This window comes from Chiloscyllium punctatum, chromosome 11, assembly GCF_047496795.1.
Source record: "Chiloscyllium punctatum isolate Juve2018m chromosome 11, sChiPun1.3, whole genome shotgun sequence".
In the NCBI taxonomy this organism is placed as follows: domain Eukaryota; kingdom Metazoa; phylum Chordata; class Chondrichthyes; order Orectolobiformes; family Hemiscylliidae; genus Chiloscyllium; species Chiloscyllium punctatum.
Window position 1 is genome coordinate 39,879,893 of NC_092749.1, and position 17,130 is coordinate 39,897,022.

The window sequence follows — 17,130 nt, forward strand, 5'->3', positions numbered from 1 at the left end:
TGATTATTTGCAAGAGCAATTTACTTAGCACAAATGCAGATAGCCCTGTAATTTTTTTTCCCCTGCTCGACTAATAATTTGTGCACATGCCCCCCCACATCACTGTACTCCTAGATCACCTTTATAATTGTACCTTTGTTTTGTTTTTCATGACTGCATTCCACATGTGACCTCAGCGACCTGTGTGTTGCATGTTTTTAAAGTCCATTTATAGCCTTTTTTCATTTTGAGTATTTCAATATGAAAATAACTTTGAGCAGTTTTAGTATTTTAGTAAACAAGACAAAAGGTTAATCTAACTATTGATGAAAGTTATTTAATTAAAAAAAGTAAAATACAAATAAAGGTTGTAAGTAGGTATGGATAAAATAAACTTTTAGGATGAAAGTAAGATCAGTCTCTAACATTTTGCCAATGTGGATTTCTTCAAAAAATTCTCTTTCTGAAATAAAGAGATTTAAAACTTAAAGTCAGATTCAACAGTTACTCTGATTTCCATGTTTGGTAAGTCAGTTTTTGCTAAACATATGGACTCAGCATGTCGGCAGGATTTGAAGTATGTGAGCGAGAAGGTTTCACTAGATTAAATTAGATTCCCTACAGTGTGGAAACAGGCCCTGCGGCCCAACAAGTCTACACTGACCCTCCAAAGAGTAACCAACCCAGACCCATTTCCCTCTGACTAATGCATCTAACACTATGGGCAATTAAGAATGGCCAGTTCACAAAACCTGCACATCTTTGGACTGTGGGAGGAAACCGGAGCACCCGGAGGAAACCCACGCAGAAACGGAGAGAATGTGCAAACTTCACACAGACAGTCACCCAAGGCTGGAATTGAACTGGGTCCCTGGCACTGTGAGGCAGCAGTGCTAACCACTGAACCACTAGTACTATAATTATGGCACATGAAGATTGCTTGGACTCTTGCAGTATTGGACCAGTTGATTTCTATATGTCTTTTACTAACTGCTTCGTTTAGCCGAGAGCCACCTTATTGACAGTGTCTTGGAGTTTTTCCTGCAGCAGATGCTCGTTGCTCAAGGCCTGTTTGATGTAGGTTAGCGTCATAGAGATAGAACAACCTTGTGATCGGTTTGTAGGGAGCTCATTTTATTTTGGCAGCTTGCTGCTGCAACAACTAAGGCAATGCACTCGCTGTACCTGCAATTGCAGTGCCTACAATGTCACTGTCATTGATGCAGCAGGTTGTTGTCTGCATTGAAGCACATTACAATTAAATTAAAAGCAAATGACTGCGGATGCTGGAATCTGAAACCAAAAGAGAAAATGCTGGAAAATCTTAGCAGGCCTGGCAGCATCTGTAAGGAGAGAAAAGAGCCAACGTTCCGAGTCTAACTGACCCTTTGTCAGAGCTTTGACAAAGAGTCAGTTAGATTCGGAACGTCAGCTCTTTTCTCTCCTTACAGATGCTGCCAGACCTGCTGAGATTTTCCAGCATTTTCCCTTTTGGTTTGCAATAAAATAAACTGTGCTTTCTACATCAACAGTTAATTTAAAACTTCGATATATATTTGAAGTACAAGTTATGTTGATTTAAGTGTTCAATTTTTTTGAGTAGGGGGCGACGGCAGGAGTGTCAAGCTAGCCAGCATACAGAACAAACAAGCAGGTTTGAACGTTCATTTCAATAGACAATGAGTGTATACTTCAGCTAAACCAGGCACGCATCCAGAGACAGAATGGTTGCTGTTCCCAGTGCACAGCATTGATGTCAGTAGCACTGACTTCCTGTTCCATTGCGATGGCAGGACATGCTGTTTTATTTCTGGGTGAAGCTCCATCTGGTGGCATGTTTGAGAGTTCAAATGGCAGTACTAAATAAATAGACCTAGATTGTAAATTGATTCTATCGATTCCAGCCTCTATTCATTTGTGCCTGCTGTACAGCTAAGTAGTATTCTACTTCATGAGAAAAACATAGTGCAAAGAACAATTTTTTTATTACATCAATATCATGTTTAGTTCATTTTTCAGGAACTCATTTTGAAATTAAAAGCATGTAGCCACTTGGTGGTGCTATAATACAGTTAAACATCTCTATTATTTGGTATTTCTCATACTACAAAAACAAAATTTGTGAAAATAAATCCAGGTTTATTACTGGGCAAGAAAATCTGCTAGTAATCACTTCTCGCCACCGCCTCAGCTGCTGAAATAGTTTTCCACCACGTTGGACATGCTCGGAGGATTCTATTGAGACTAACAAGAGACAGATCCTACCTGGGTAGAGGTTTTTGATATCTTTGAGTAACTTTGTACCACCACTGCAGTCAGAATCCTTAATAACAGACTTGTTAAACTGGGCATGTGCAGATGATGAAGGAGCCAACTTGAGGGAACTGTGTACTTCATCCTCATTAGTTAACCTAATCAGCCATACTAATGCATCTGTACATGACAATATTGGTAGGAGTGAATGCTGCATAGTCCTTGTGGAGATGAAGTTCTGCCTTGTAATTGAAGATATCTACCATCATGATGTGTGGCATACCCATGATGCTGAATGGGGTTGGACTTTGAACAGATCTAGCAACTCTAATCTGAGCATCTGTAAGGTACTGCGGGTCAGTAGCAGAAGCAGAATTGCACTCCACCTTCTGTAAGCATATAGCCCAGCACATTCTCCACTGTAGCATTGCCACCAAGTCAGGGAATCGGTCCTGGTTCAATGAAAAGTGCAAGAGGGCATGTCAGAAAGTGTAAAAAAACCTGCGATCGACAGAGCTAAGGGACACCAACAGATCAGTTCTTCTGCATCCAGTTGTGAATTATGGCGAACAATTAAACTCACAAAGGAAGTGTCTCACACATTCCCATTCTCACTGATGGGGGAGCCCAGCATGCCAATGTAAAAACATGCAACTTTTCACCTGACTCAGAGTCTGTACATCATCTATAAAGCACATGTTAGGAGTATGATAGAATACGTTTCATTTGTTTGGATAAATATTAAAGAATCTTGGCATCTAACATGACAAAGCAGTCCTCTTAATTGACACCTCATCTAAAGCCTTCAACATTCACTCCCAGCACCAGAGTGGCAGCACAAACAACTGACTAAGACTTCTGAGACAATTTGCAAACCCACAGGTTCTGCCACTTTCGATGACGTGGACATATGCATGGTAATGCTGCCGATAGGATCGTCTCCAAGCCACACTCCAACCTGACTTGTAGTGGGGGGGGTGGAAGGTGGGAATGAATGCTGGCTTAGCCTGTGACATCTGCATCCAATGAGTGATTAGTTAATTGGATTGTCTCCATTTCCAGCAAAGTAAATCTGTAAACCTCACCAAGCAATTTCTTTGTTTCCGTGTACGGTGATAACAGGTGTGTTTTCTGTGGTAGTGCAGTGTTGCCATATGATGGGTACCTTCATTTTTTTGCATCCAGAGCAACCTGATAGGACTTTGCTCATAGGATGCCACATGTGAGGTGGTTGAGGTTGAACCTTTTATTGATAAGGTGTGCAAGGAAGAGAAATAAAATGTGTCTATTGCTCTTTCAACTTTGTGGTTGACTTGAGTAACTTTGGGAGAACCCTTTTTGCTTTCTGCATTGGATGTATCCATGACGTAGATGATGCAAACCAGAAGAGTCTGAAGATTTTCTTTTAGGATAGTAAATGCAAATTATGTTAAGGGTGGGTGCCAATAATTGTTGCTCACTGATTTAGTTTTTAAAAAAAACACCTCTTTAAAAATTGGATAGAGGATATCAGCCTTGTAATAATTCTATTGATAAATTAAGTAGTGTTTGATTTTTATACTTGTCTTTGTTTATCATATGCAGATCAGGCAGGCCAGTTTTGCCAGGTTACTGCCCAGATGGTACTCGTATGTTGTTGGAGAAGTATGAAGGAAATCTCCTTGCTTTTAGGCTTTTTGTGTCAACATTTGCCTCTTCAGTCAATACCTGACTTAAAGGATGGGCTACTGATGATCCACCAGGTATTATTCACAATTCTGTTTCTATTTGATATTGTTGCATATGATATCTCCATGTATTAGTCTTTGAAAGTGGCAGGACAAGTTGGGAAAGCTGCTGAGATGATAAAACTCTTGGTTTTATAAATAGAGGCTTAAGATTACAAAAACAATGACATTTTGATGAACAGTTTTACTTGTTAGGCTATTTTTCCTAATTTAGACACCACGCTTTAAGGTAAGATGATGTGGCTTGATGAGAGGGTATAAAAGAAATTTACTAGAATGGTATCAGATTGAGGAAGTTCAGTTCTCCTAGAATCATAGAATCCCTACGGTGCAGGCCATTTGGCCCATCAAGACTGTACCGATCCTCCAAAGACCATCCCATTCAGACCTTAAATGTGCATTTCCCATTAGCTAGCTCACCTAGCCTGCACGTCCCATGACACAGTGGGCAATTTAGCATTGCCAATCCATCTGACCTTCACATTTTTGGACTGTGGGAGGAAACTGGAGTACCCAGAGAAAATCTATGCAGACATGTGCATAGGAAATCATGTCTCACAAACTTGATTGAGTTTTATGAAGAAGTAACAGGATTGATGAGGGCAGAGCAGTGGACATGATCTACATGGACTTCAGTAAGACATTTGACAAGGTTCCCCATGGGAGACTGGTGAGCATGGGTAGGTCTCATGGAATGCAGGGAGAACTAGCCACTTGGATACAGAACTGATGTGAAAGTGAAAGGTGGTAGTGGAGGGTTGTTTTTCAGGCTGGAGGCCTGTGACCAGTGGAGAGGCACAAGGATCGGTGCTGGGTCCATTACTTTTTGTCATTTATATAAATGATTTGAATATGAGCATAAGAGGTATAGTTAGTAAGTTTGCAGATGACACCAAAATTGGAGGTGTAGTGGACAGCGAAGAGGGTTACCTCAGATTACAAAAGGATCTTGACCAGATGGGCCAGTGGACTGAGGAGTGGCAGATGGAGTTTAATTTAGACAAATGCACGATGCTGCATTTTGGGAAAGCAAATCTTAGCAAGACTTATACACTTAATGGTAAGGTCCTAGGGGGTGTTGCTGAACAAAGATACCTTGGAGTGCAGATTCATAGCTCGTTGAAAGTGGAGTCGCAGGTAGATAGGATAGTGAGCAAGGTATTTGGTATGCTTTCCTTTATTGTTCAGAGCATTGAGCACAGGAGTCGGGAGGTCATGTTGTGGCTGTACAGGACATTGGTTGGGCCAATTTTGGAATATTGCTTGCAGTCCTGGACTCCTCCCTATTGGAAGGATGTTGTGAAACTTGAAAGGGTTCAAAAAACATTTACAAGGATGTTGCCAGGGTTGGAGGATTTGAGCTGTAGGGAGCAGTTGAATAGGCTAGGGCTGTTTAACCTGGATCGTCAGAGGCTGAGGGGTGACTTTATAGAGGTTTACACAATTGAGGGGCATGGATAGGATAAATAGATAAAGTCTTTTCTCTGGGGTGGGGGGAATCCAGAACTGGAGAACATAGGTTAGGGTGAGAGGGGAAAGATATAAAAGAGACCTGAGGGGCAACATTTTCACAGAGGGTGGTACGTTTATCGAATGAGCTGCCAGAGGAAGTGGTGGAGGCTGGTACAATTGCAACATTTCAAAGACATTTGGATGGGTGTATGAATAGGAAGGGTTTGGACGGATATGGGTCAGGTGCTGGCAGGTGGGACTAGATTGGGTGGGGATATTTGGTCGGCATGGACGAGTTGTACCGAAGGGTCTGTTTCCGTGCTGCCCATCTCTACGACTCTATGACATGGGAAGAACGTGCAAACTGCACACAGACAGTCGTCAGAGGTTGGAATTAAATCTGGGTCCCTGGTGCTGTTAGGCAGCAGATCTAACCACTAGACCACCGTACCTCCCTGTTCAGTTCTGTTGAAGATATCAGATAAGATACATAAACAGAAGTTACTCATGTTTGTTTAATATATGAAACACCTTTAATTAGATTATATTATCATATTAATAAAGAAAAGTATTGATACATGCTAAATCCTTTGGCATTTAAATATATTCATGTATGTTGTTGAATTATGAAGGAAATCTCCTTGCTTTTAGAATTTTTGTGTCAACATTTGTCTCTTCAGTCAATACCTGACTTAAAGGATGGGCTACTGGTGATCCACCAGGTGCAGTGTAACATTCCATTGATGAAATAATGGATGTGGATTTGTTTTCTGAAGGTTTTTTTAAACAAACAAGTCAGAAATCAATTTGGACACTGACTGAAATGCATTAGTTCCGAGAAGGCATATGGCTACATTCAAGGCCTGTGAGAAACCCTTGTAGTCTTAATGAAAAATATATTTACACTTCTGAGGTTGACAGGTAGAGAAAACAGAACAAAACCATTAATTTTGTTTGGATATCAGGTCAGAAGAAAGCAAGCGTTTATTTCAAAAGGAAAAGGCATCTCTGAACAGGAGGTTTTTGTTCTGTTCCATTCAGGCAAACCAGTCACCTTAGTTTGTGAAGTTTCCAAGCCAGGAGAGTTTGGTATAGAAATCTTCACATTGTTAGCACTGAAAAAGTTTGGAATTTAAGAATTATGAAAGATTCATGTCATCAGATTCTGGAAGGAATAGTAAAATTGTTTCAGCATTTCAAACTAAAAAAACTGGAAATCTTCAATGCGGTAAATATTCAAAAGCTGAGATGGGATTGATACTTCTCTGAGCTTTAAGTCTCTAACAGATGGTGCCGGGAAACATCGAAACTTTGTGTTCAGATCTTTCTAACTACAATATATGGCTTAGATTGTTTGTTTTGTTTTGTACAATAAACTTATGTTCTGTTGTACGAGAACACCTGCAGCCTCATGGGAAATTTGTCCTCTAACTAACCACCACTTTAGCCAACTGAAAAAATTGAATATATGATATTCAAGCGAGGTTTCATTGGGATCTGACTTGTACCATTAGTTGGGATCCGATCAATATAGATACACATGGTGCAGGATCTAAATCCCATGTTTTCTGGGTATATGTTGTGCTTTGTTTTGGTGCAGATGCCTGTTCATGTTTTTGGAATTTTGCGTGTAACTACAAATATGGAAAAAATCATTGGTGATACAAAAGTATTCTAATTGCATTTGGACTATATGCAGACTGACTCTGGATACTGTCAACTAATAATTAGTCTACTGCAAGAACAGAAAACAAATATAGGCATTGTGTAATCTGCATCAGGCCTACTGCAGAGGGTTAGGTGATCATTATTGTTATATTATTCATTAACGTAAGTACCTGAAATTTGAAGCTTGAGAATGAGTTTGCTTTGCTGGTATAAAATAAATTTAGTTTGCTGCTAGTGCAAACTGTCCAGTTTGAACAAAACTTTGATGCCTTTTTTAATTTTGTGCTACAACTTTCAACATTTTTGCTGCTTCTGTTGCAAGAGACTGCACTTTGTTGTATGGGTTAACTGGTTGATTATATTTTGGATTAAATAAATTTGAATTATTTAATTTTGTGCCTTGATCTGCAACCATATCCAATTTAAGTTGCAGTGAATTTGCAAACATAACTCCAAAATTAATATACACAATCAAAAGTGTATGCAATTCATGGTCTGGAAGTTAGCATAATTGCTTCATTAGTGGTTTTGCTCCTATTTTTCTTAGCCTGTTCCCACACTGTAGGGATTCTATTTGGCTGAAGAAGTCAACACCAACTCTCCAAAAAGCATCCCACCCAGATGCCCCCCCCCCCCCCCCCCCCCACCTGTAACCCCGCATTTTCCATGGCCAGTCCACCTAACTTGCACATATTTCCACTGTGGGAAGAAACCAGAGCCCCCGAAGGAAACCCAAGTAGACAGAGGGAGAATGGGCAAACTCCACACCGATATGAGAGTATCACATTATTAGACTTTTATGTGTTTGTCACTCTCTACAAGAGCCTGTGATCTTTGGTGCACCAATGTAGTTATGAACTGCAAATAGATGAAAAGGAATGACTTCATTGCCTTCTGTTAATGTCCAGTTTAATATTCCAAATCATCAAAATCTTGCATGAATTATATTCTCTATTACATCTGCAATGTAGTGTGTTTAACTCTCCTATCTAGCAAAGAAACTGCAAGTCGACTCCTATCAACAATAAACAATTAATATTCATTTATTTGACACCATTAATTCTATAGCAACAGAATACTCTATCTACTAACGCTCTACACCACAAATCTATCTTGTACTTTAACTTCACTCTGGATGATCATACCCCACCACACTAGATCTTGGCTTTGATACATGTGGCGATGATCTTCTAGTCTCCTCCCAGCAGTCCCATGGATGTCTTTTCTTCTCAGTGGTTGGTCTTGTGTTACTGCCCCTGAGTGTGGAGTTGCTACAATTCTTGTACCTGAAAGTCTTTGTGACTTTTGGAGGGGGTCCTTACTGTCCACCAATGGATCAATCAGGCTTGATCACATTGATTGATTGTACTCCACCAGATGTTCATATGTTGATGATTAGAGTGGTCCTTAGGCATCCATCCCTGGAGGTTCTGGGTGCATATAGCTCCCTCCAAATAAGAGTATGAGGCACCCTTGTGTCTGGTACACACCATGAGAAGTGCATTCTGGTCATTTCCATTCAAACCCAAATTCGAGTGTGTATTGTGTGGTCTGTGGCTACCATGTTGATTGTATACTCTCTGCTTGTAGCAGCAGCCTCTCTGGATTCTGCAGCATTTTTATTAGCGCAGTCACTTTGCTCATGGCTTTCCCCAATTTCCGAGCATGACTTTGTTATTGTCCAACCTTTGAGGGATTTGGGAGTCTTTGTGATAAATTGTAAAATCCACATAAACTCATCACTTTGAACAGCCTGTCCGGTCACATCTCTGGATACTGTATTGAATTATGGAATTCAACAAATCAACTATTTTACTTGAAGGACCTAGCATTAGTGTAAGGTTTAATCAATATCTGTTATATACATCCTCAATTAAATATTTATTCCTCTAAAGTCACAAAATGGGAGACCAGCTCTGCCCATGAACTATGACTGCTGGTAGTAATCCTGCAAGAATCCTCTGATTCTGGAAAGATCCCAGAGCGTTGAAAACTGCCTTCTTAGAAAGGGAATGCGACAACAAAAAAGATGACTCTAGGCCAGTTGGTTTAACATCTGTTGAGGAAAATGGTAGAGTCTCGTATAAATGATACAATAGTGGAGCATTTAGGAATACATAGTATGATGAAACATAGTCAGCATGGCTTCAGAAAGGGAAAATAATACCTAACCAAATTATTAGAATTCTTTAAGGTAATAAGCAGGATAGATAAAGGAGAAGCAGCTGTGAATATAATATATTTAGAATTTCAGAAGGCGTTTGATAAGATATTACATACTGGACTATTCAATAATTTAAGATCCCAAGGTGTTGGATGTAGTGCGTTAGCATGAATAGAGGATTGACTAACTAGTAGAAAACAGTTGAGTGAAGGAGTGCAACTAGTGTAACGAGTGGAGTGCAACAGGGATTTTCGTGGCCACAGTATTTACAGTTATTTATTTACATCAGTATCAGTGACTTGGATGAGGAAAGTGAATGCATTGTAGCCACATTTGCAGTTAACATATGAATAGGTGGAAAGGCATGTGGTGAGGATGACTCACTCGGCAGAGGAATATAGACAGGCTAAGCAAATGGGCAAAGACTTGGGAGATAGAATATATTGTGGGAAATGCATCTCGGCAGGAAGAATAGAGGAACTGAATACTATTTAAATGGACAAAGCCAGCAGAAAGCTACATCACCGAGGGATTTGGGAGTCTTTGTGATAAATTGCAAAATGATAGCATACAAGTAATAATGAAACAAATGGGATTTTAGCCTTGATTTTAAAGGGACTGGAGTATAAAAATGGGGAGGGGGTTGCTTGCTAAACCTGTGTGTTGGCACATGTCAGACCATAACTGTATATACTATGAAGGGTTTTAGGCCCCTATATCTAAGAAAAGATATATTGGCATTGGAGGCAGTTCAGAGAAGGTTCATTAGATTAATACCAGGTATGGAGGGACTGTCTTATGAAGAGAGATTGAGAAAATTGGGCCTGTAATCATTGGAATTTAGAGGAAGAGAGATGAACTCATTGAAATATAGAAGATTCCTAAGGAGCTTGACCGAGTAGATGTGGAAAGATGTTTCCTCTTGTGGGGGAGTCTATAACCAGAGGGAATAACCTCAGTATAAGGGGTCACCCGTATAAGTTGTGGAGGAATTAATTTAGTGAACCTGTGGAATTCTTTCCTGCATAGGGTTATAGAAACTAGATCATTCGGTATATTCAAGGCTGAGACAGATTTATAATTAGAAAAGGAATCTCAGGTTATGGGGGGAAAGGCAGGAAACTGGAGTTGGGAATTATCAGAGTACCATGATCTCATTGAATGGTAGAGCAGATTCCATAGGCTGAATGACCTACCTCTGCTCCTGTATCATATGGTTTTACTGTTAATTACCGCCGTTTAGGTCATTTATAGATTATCTTAACTCACGTAATCTGTCCCTTTTTTAAAAAGTTAGTTAAGGATTGTTCTCCATAGATTAGCTGAAATATTCAATTTCTCTTCTTAATGATTACTAGGACCAGTAAGTGAAACATTTCCTTGTGTTTTACTATAATGGACTTGCTCCAAAACTGAATATGTGCAGTAACTGATATTTCAATGCCTAAAAGGAATGTTGGACTCTGTGCAGACTAACAGACAACTTCAGTTATGAAAAGGCCAGAATGTCAATTCAGGAGATTTTTTTGTTAACTATGTGTCCCTTGATTTCATAACTTCTCGTGAAATATTTTTGGCTAAACCTCCATCAGTATTTTTCTAATCCTTTTCAGAACGTCCTTGCGACGTTGCTTCAAATTCTCACTCACCTTCTGAACAGTGTTTCATCAGTCCGAGTTGTAAGTTTCCTTTTTTAACACTGAAAATATAGGTAGTCATATTTTACCTGAAATAACATAAATGGAAATATTGGACAATACTTAAATATCTAATATGATTTTGGGCATAAATAACTAATGCGAATTAGATTCAGACAATGAGGGAACCAGCTTATCATTTGCCCCTTTTTAAATAACAAATTGAAAAATAAAAGAAGGTTCAGCTCAGAACAGCTGCTCTTGGTGTAGTGAGTCTTAGCTTCTGAAAACCTTAGTTATTTTTCAATCAAAATTCTCCACCACCCATTTGAAAATTACTGGCAAAGCTTTAGTTTTACTAGTGCTAGTCACTGTCAGAACCTAACCTAATTGACAAGATGTATGTTTAAATCTGATTGCTGTGATCTCTGTGGAAACAATTCCCATTTCTCCTCACCTGTGTCCAAATTTCTACTTAGTAGATAGCAATTGTGTTGACTTTAACCCTAACCTTGACTGATATTTTCCACTCTTATCCCATCCCCACCAACTCATTAAAGTTGGGACCCTGATGTCATTGTAACATCAATGTTTTAACTTGACAGAAATCAGTTAATTCAGCACAAATTGGAATTTAATCTGATACTTTCCTAGTTAGTTTTATGGCTGCTTAACTACAATATGTATTCTCCAAATTCATTTGTCATTTTAATGCATGCAGGGGCAGCAAGTACATGAGAATTTACTGTTGGTATTTTCACACAATTTCCTTCCTGCTCATATCAAGAGGTTGGAATGGGATTATTTGTAATTTCCTGGTTCTTTTTGTTTTGCTTAATTGTGTGGTTTATCAAGTACCGATTAGCAAGAAGCTGCTTCAAATTAAAATAGTACAACTGCCTTCATTATAAAGCATAAAGATTCTCATTTGGAAGCAGGTTCAGAAGTAAAGCCATTTTTGGATGAAATGTCTGAGACAGTAAATTATATTTGACCACATCAAGATTGCACATTGAGAATGGTAATTGGAAAAAATCTACTTGGGCAGGATAAGTCAATTGCTAGACAAGCTGTTTTTAAAAAAAAAATGAAACTGGACAGACAACCTGGCAACAACTTGGCACTGGAAGGAACAATGGCAAACAGTCATGTTAACCCTGCACACTTCACCAGACTGATGCCAGGTGTAGAGTGGCTGTCCTTTGATGAGAATTGGAATAGATTGAATCTGTACTCTTTAGAATGTAGTAGAATGAGTGGTGACCTTATTGAAACATAGATTCTTATGGGATTGCCAAGGTCAGTGTGGATAGTTGTTTCCTTTTTGTGGTTGAGATTTAGACCAGAGAGCTTCATCTCCAGAATAAGCGGTCACCCATTTAAGATGGAGATGAAGAGGAATTTCTTCTCTAAATCTATAGAAATCTTTACCACCCAAAATGCATGATCTAAGAATAAAAGTGTTGCATGTTTGAGACAAAGTCAGAGATGCAATGAAACCTTCCTTCTAAATGTTGTGAATCTGTGGATTTTATTTTTTACAGTGGAGAGGTGTTGAGGCTGGGTCATCAAGTATATTCAAGGCTGTGATAAACAATTTTTTTTATCAAGAGAGACTTGAGAGTTATGGAGAAAAGGTAGGAAAGTGGAATTGAGAATTATCAAATCAGCCACAAACTCATTGAATGGCTTAGCAGATATACTGGGCTAATTGCCCAATTTCTGCTCTTGCGACTTACGGACTGGTGCCAAAATTGGAAGAGCTGTCTCACAGACTGCTCAAACAATATAGAATCATAGAGATATACAGCACAGAAAAAGGTCCTTTGACCCATTGCATCCTTGCCGGTCATAACCCACCACTTAATTGTTCTAAACCTATTTTCCAGTACTTTGTCCATAGCCTTGTGATGCCAATACATATAAATGCACACCTGAGTGCTGCTAAAATGCTGAGGGTTTCTGCCTCTACCGCACTGGCAGGCAGTGAGTTCAGATTACTCCACTCTGGGTGCCATGACATGGCTAATGAGGGAAATTGCAGACAGTGTTACACTCAAACAAAGGGCCAAAAAATTACAGCAACTTTAGGATTAGGAACACTTTAGATTCCAGCAAAAGACAAATGGATTGGTTATGAGAGAAAATAGAGCGAGAATAGGTTTGTGCAGACATATGAATTTTATTATAGATATGTAGATATGTGAGGAAGAAAGATTAGTAAATTCAGAAACTGATGAAATTACAATGGGGAACAAATGGACACCGGCTCAAATACATGCATACTGTGGTTCTGCCTTCACAAAGGAGGACACAAATAACATTCCAGAATGTTTGGGTAACCAGAATCTTGAGTGTGAGGAACTGAACGCAATCGGAGTAGGGAAATGGTTTTGAGAAGTTGAATGGACTAAAAGCTGATATCTACATCCAGAGTACTTGACAAAGTTGTCTTAGAAATGCATTGGTGGTCATTTTTCAAGATCCTATGGAATCTGAAACAGTTCCTTTGGATTGGAGGGTAGCTGATGTTCTCCCACTAGAGAGAAAACAGGTGACTATAGACCAGTTAGCCTGACATCAGTCGGAGGAAAAATGCAGGAGTCCATTATAAAAGGTTTAATAGCGGAGCACTTGGAAACAGTGACAAGATTGGACAGGGTCAGCATGGATTTATGAAAGGGAAATCATGCTTGACAAATCTACTGGAATTTGAGGATGAAATTAGTAGAGTTGATACAGAGACTGTCAGAAGGCTTTTCAAGAAGGTCGCACATAAGACAATGTACAATTAAAGTGCATGAGATTAGGACTAGTATACTAATGTGGATACAGAACTGTTGGCAGACAGGAAGTAACAAGTTGGAATGAATGGGCCATTTTCTGAGTGGCAGCTAGTGACCAGTGGGGCATCCCAGGGATTAATACTGGGACCCCAGCTATTCATAATATATAAATGATTTGGATGAGGAAATGAAATGCCATGTCTCCAATACATGCAAAGTTAGGTGGGAGGGTGAATTTTGAGCAGACTGCAATGCTGCTTTAATATGATTTGAGCAACTTGATTGAGTGGGTAAATGCATGGCAGAGGACGTATAAATGGGTAGACATTAGTAAACCTTGATAGCAGTAAGGCAGATTATTATCTGAATGACAATGGATAGAAAAAAGGGAGGTGCAATGAGACTTCGATGTCCTGGTACACCAGTTGCTGAAAGTAAATATTGAGATACAACGAACAGTGAAGACGGCAAATGGTATGTTGGCCTATATAGTAAGAGGATTCGAGCAGGGTTCTCTCGCTGAGACCACACCTGAAGTATTGTGTGCAATTTTGGTTTCCTTATCTGAGAAGACTGTTCTGGCTATGGAGGAAGTGCAGCAAATGTTTACCAGTCAAGGACTAACATATGAACAAAGAGTGGATCAATGAGGACTGTATTCGCTGGAGTTTAGAAGGATGAGAGAGAATCTTGGGAAACATGAAATTCTAACAGTACTAGAAAGAGTAAATGCAGGAAGAAGGTTGCTGATGATCAGAAGTCCTGAACCAGGATTTAGGATAGGCAACTTAGGATTGAGGTGAGGAAAAATGTCTTCATGCAGTGGTGAGCTTGTGGAATTCTCTTCCGCAGAATGTGGTTGAAACCAAAATTTGGAATGTTTTCAAGAAGGGATTAGATATGGGGCGAAAGTGAGAATAGGGTACTGAGTTGGATGATCAGCCATGATGTTGAATGTCCTGCACTTGCTTCTATTTTCAATATTTCTAATATTGCTCAAACACTATCTGCAACCTGATGGCCTGACCTATCCCTACTTTACAGGTGGCATCAAGACAGGGGATCTGCCACCATACCCAGGTTGGGTGATCAATTTGCATGTCTGACTGCTGCCGGTGAGGCTGGGTGGTGGGATCCTACTTTGGTTGGCCTCTGTCGACCTTCACCTTCATTGTGCCTTGTGGTTTTGTGAGGTGGATAGCACCAGCTATTGTGAGGGAAACTTTGGAAGGAACTAGTTGTTAGATGGTTCGATTAGTCTTTCGCCCCATACCAAGGTCAGACGACTGATTTGCACTTCCATGGGTGGCACGTTGGCTCAGTGGTTAGCACTGCTGCCCCATAGTGCCAGAGACCTGGGTTTGATTCCACCCACAGGTGACTGTGTGGAGCTCGCACATTCTCTGTGTCTGTGTGGGTTTCCTCTAAGTGCTCAGGTTTCCCCTCTCTGTCCAGAGATGTACAGGTTAGGTGCACTGGCAATGCTAAATTGACCATAGTGTCTAGGGATGTGCAGGCTAGGTGGATTAGCTATGGAAAATGCAGGGTTACAGGGATTGGATGGGTCTGGGCGGGATGCTCTTTGGAGGGTGGGTGTGGCAGCAATGGGCCAAATGGTCTATTTCCACATTGTAGGGATTCTATGAATCTTGGTTCAATGAAGAGTGCAGAAGGGCATGCCATGAACAGCACCAGGCATCTCTAAAAGTGAGAAGTCAACCTGGTGAAGCTACAAAATAGGACTATTTGTGTGTGAAGCAGCATAAGAGCTAAGTGATAGAGCCATGCGATTCCACAACCAATGGATCAGATCTAAGCCCAGCAGTCCTGCCACATTATTTTGTTAAATAACCCCTGGGGGAGGAGTCTTGACAGACATTCTCATCCTCCATGATAGGGGAGCCAGCACATCTGTGCAAAAAATAAGGCAGTACTCTTCAGCCAGAAATGCTGAGTAGAAGATCCACCTTCGCCATCTCCCGAAACCTCCAACATCACTGATGGCAATCTTCAGCCAATATGATTCTCGTCATGTGGTATGAAGAAATGGTTGGAGGCATTGGATGCTGCAAAGGCTGTGGGCTCTGACAGCATTCTAGCAATACTACTGAGGACGTCCGCTCCAGAACTTATTGCATCCCTTGCCAAACTGTTGCAGTATAGCTACGACACTGGCATCCACCCGTCAATATTAAAAATTGCCCATGTATGTCATGCAGGCCAAATCTAACCTATCCAATTACAACCTCAACAGCTGCTTCTTGATCATTTTTAAACTGATGGAAGGTAGCACAACAATGCTGTCAAGTAGCATCTGCTCAGCAATAACCTGTTCACTGACACCCAGTTTGGGTTCCTTCAGGGCCACTGTTTCCTGACCTTTATTATAGCCTTAATTTGAACACTGACCTGTATTCCAGAGGTGAGAGTGACTACCCTTGACATCAAGGCTGCATTTCACTGAGTATGGCATCGAGGAACCTTTGCAAAACTGGACATCCGGGGGAATTTGGAATACTGTCTGGTTGAAGTCCTAGCTGGTACAAAAGGGAGATATTTGTATTTTTTTGGCTAAAGGCATCTAAGCTCCAAGGATACATGGAAACACCACAACCTGCAATTTGCTTCCAAGTCACTCGTTTCTTCAGTATTACTGTGTTAAAATTCTGGAACTCCCTTGGGGCATTGTGGGTCTGTCTACAGCTTTTGGACATCGTGATTCAAGAAGGCAGCTTATCACCACCTTAAAGGATAACTGGAGATGAGCAATAAATGCTGACCCAGTCAGCAACACTGGCCATTCCATGGGCGAATTTAACGAAGTTAAATTATATGACAATTACTTAATGTTTTGCACAAAAACTGACAACTTGTATTCCATTCTCCCGAATAGAGATTTTTCAGAATAAAATGACCATGTTATGCACTAAATATGTTCTAAATAAAACATAATTTCTGACTTTTTCTCTTGCAATATAGGTTGGAGAAATTGGAGAGTATTTTAAATGTCAGCTTCTACAATCCAGACATAGAGGTGCATTTGAATTAGCATACGTTGGATTTGGAAAACTCACTGAAAGACTTACCAGGTAAAGTGCAGTTAGACTATGTGTTTTTCTTCTGATTCGATACTTTACTTTCTATGTAAATGAACAGTTAAGACAGTTTGTTTGTTTGCTGTGCTGTCAGCTGATTATACTTTGTAAATGATGAAATTCTTTACAAACTTTTTACGTTACAGATGTGTGTTGGGAGAACGTGCTAATTGCACCTCTCTTCTGAATTAACTTTCGTAAAGAAGTGCATATAAACTGGTGACATTTTCGCTGGATAACACATGCAAACTCTTTTCATTTTAATGATTTTAGTCTTGCTTGATGGGATGAGTAGAATGGGGTGGGGGGGATTTAAAATTGCAGTTGGACACTTTGCTTAACACAGTTGAAACATTCCTCTTCAACCCA

General features: G+C 40.0%; 1 protein-coding gene across 4 annotated transcripts in view; it reads left to right on the top strand.

The window, feature by feature from the left end:
• The window catches only part of thada (THADA armadillo repeat containing), a 355,281-nt gene that overhangs the window by 62,998 nt on the left and 275,153 nt on the right, over positions 1-17,130 (top strand). For 3 of the 4 annotated variants that reach the window (XM_072580668.1, XM_072580667.1, XM_072580669.1), the window contains 3 exons: positions 3,817-3,974; positions 10,857-10,922; positions 16,646-16,755. In XM_072580668.1, coding sequence (XP_072436769.1) covers positions 3,817-3,974; positions 10,857-10,922; positions 16,646-16,755 — 334 coding nt within the window. The remainder of the gene's footprint in view (positions 1-3,816; positions 3,975-10,856; positions 10,923-16,645; positions 16,756-17,130) is intronic. The other variant, XM_072580670.1, reaches the window with a different exon arrangement.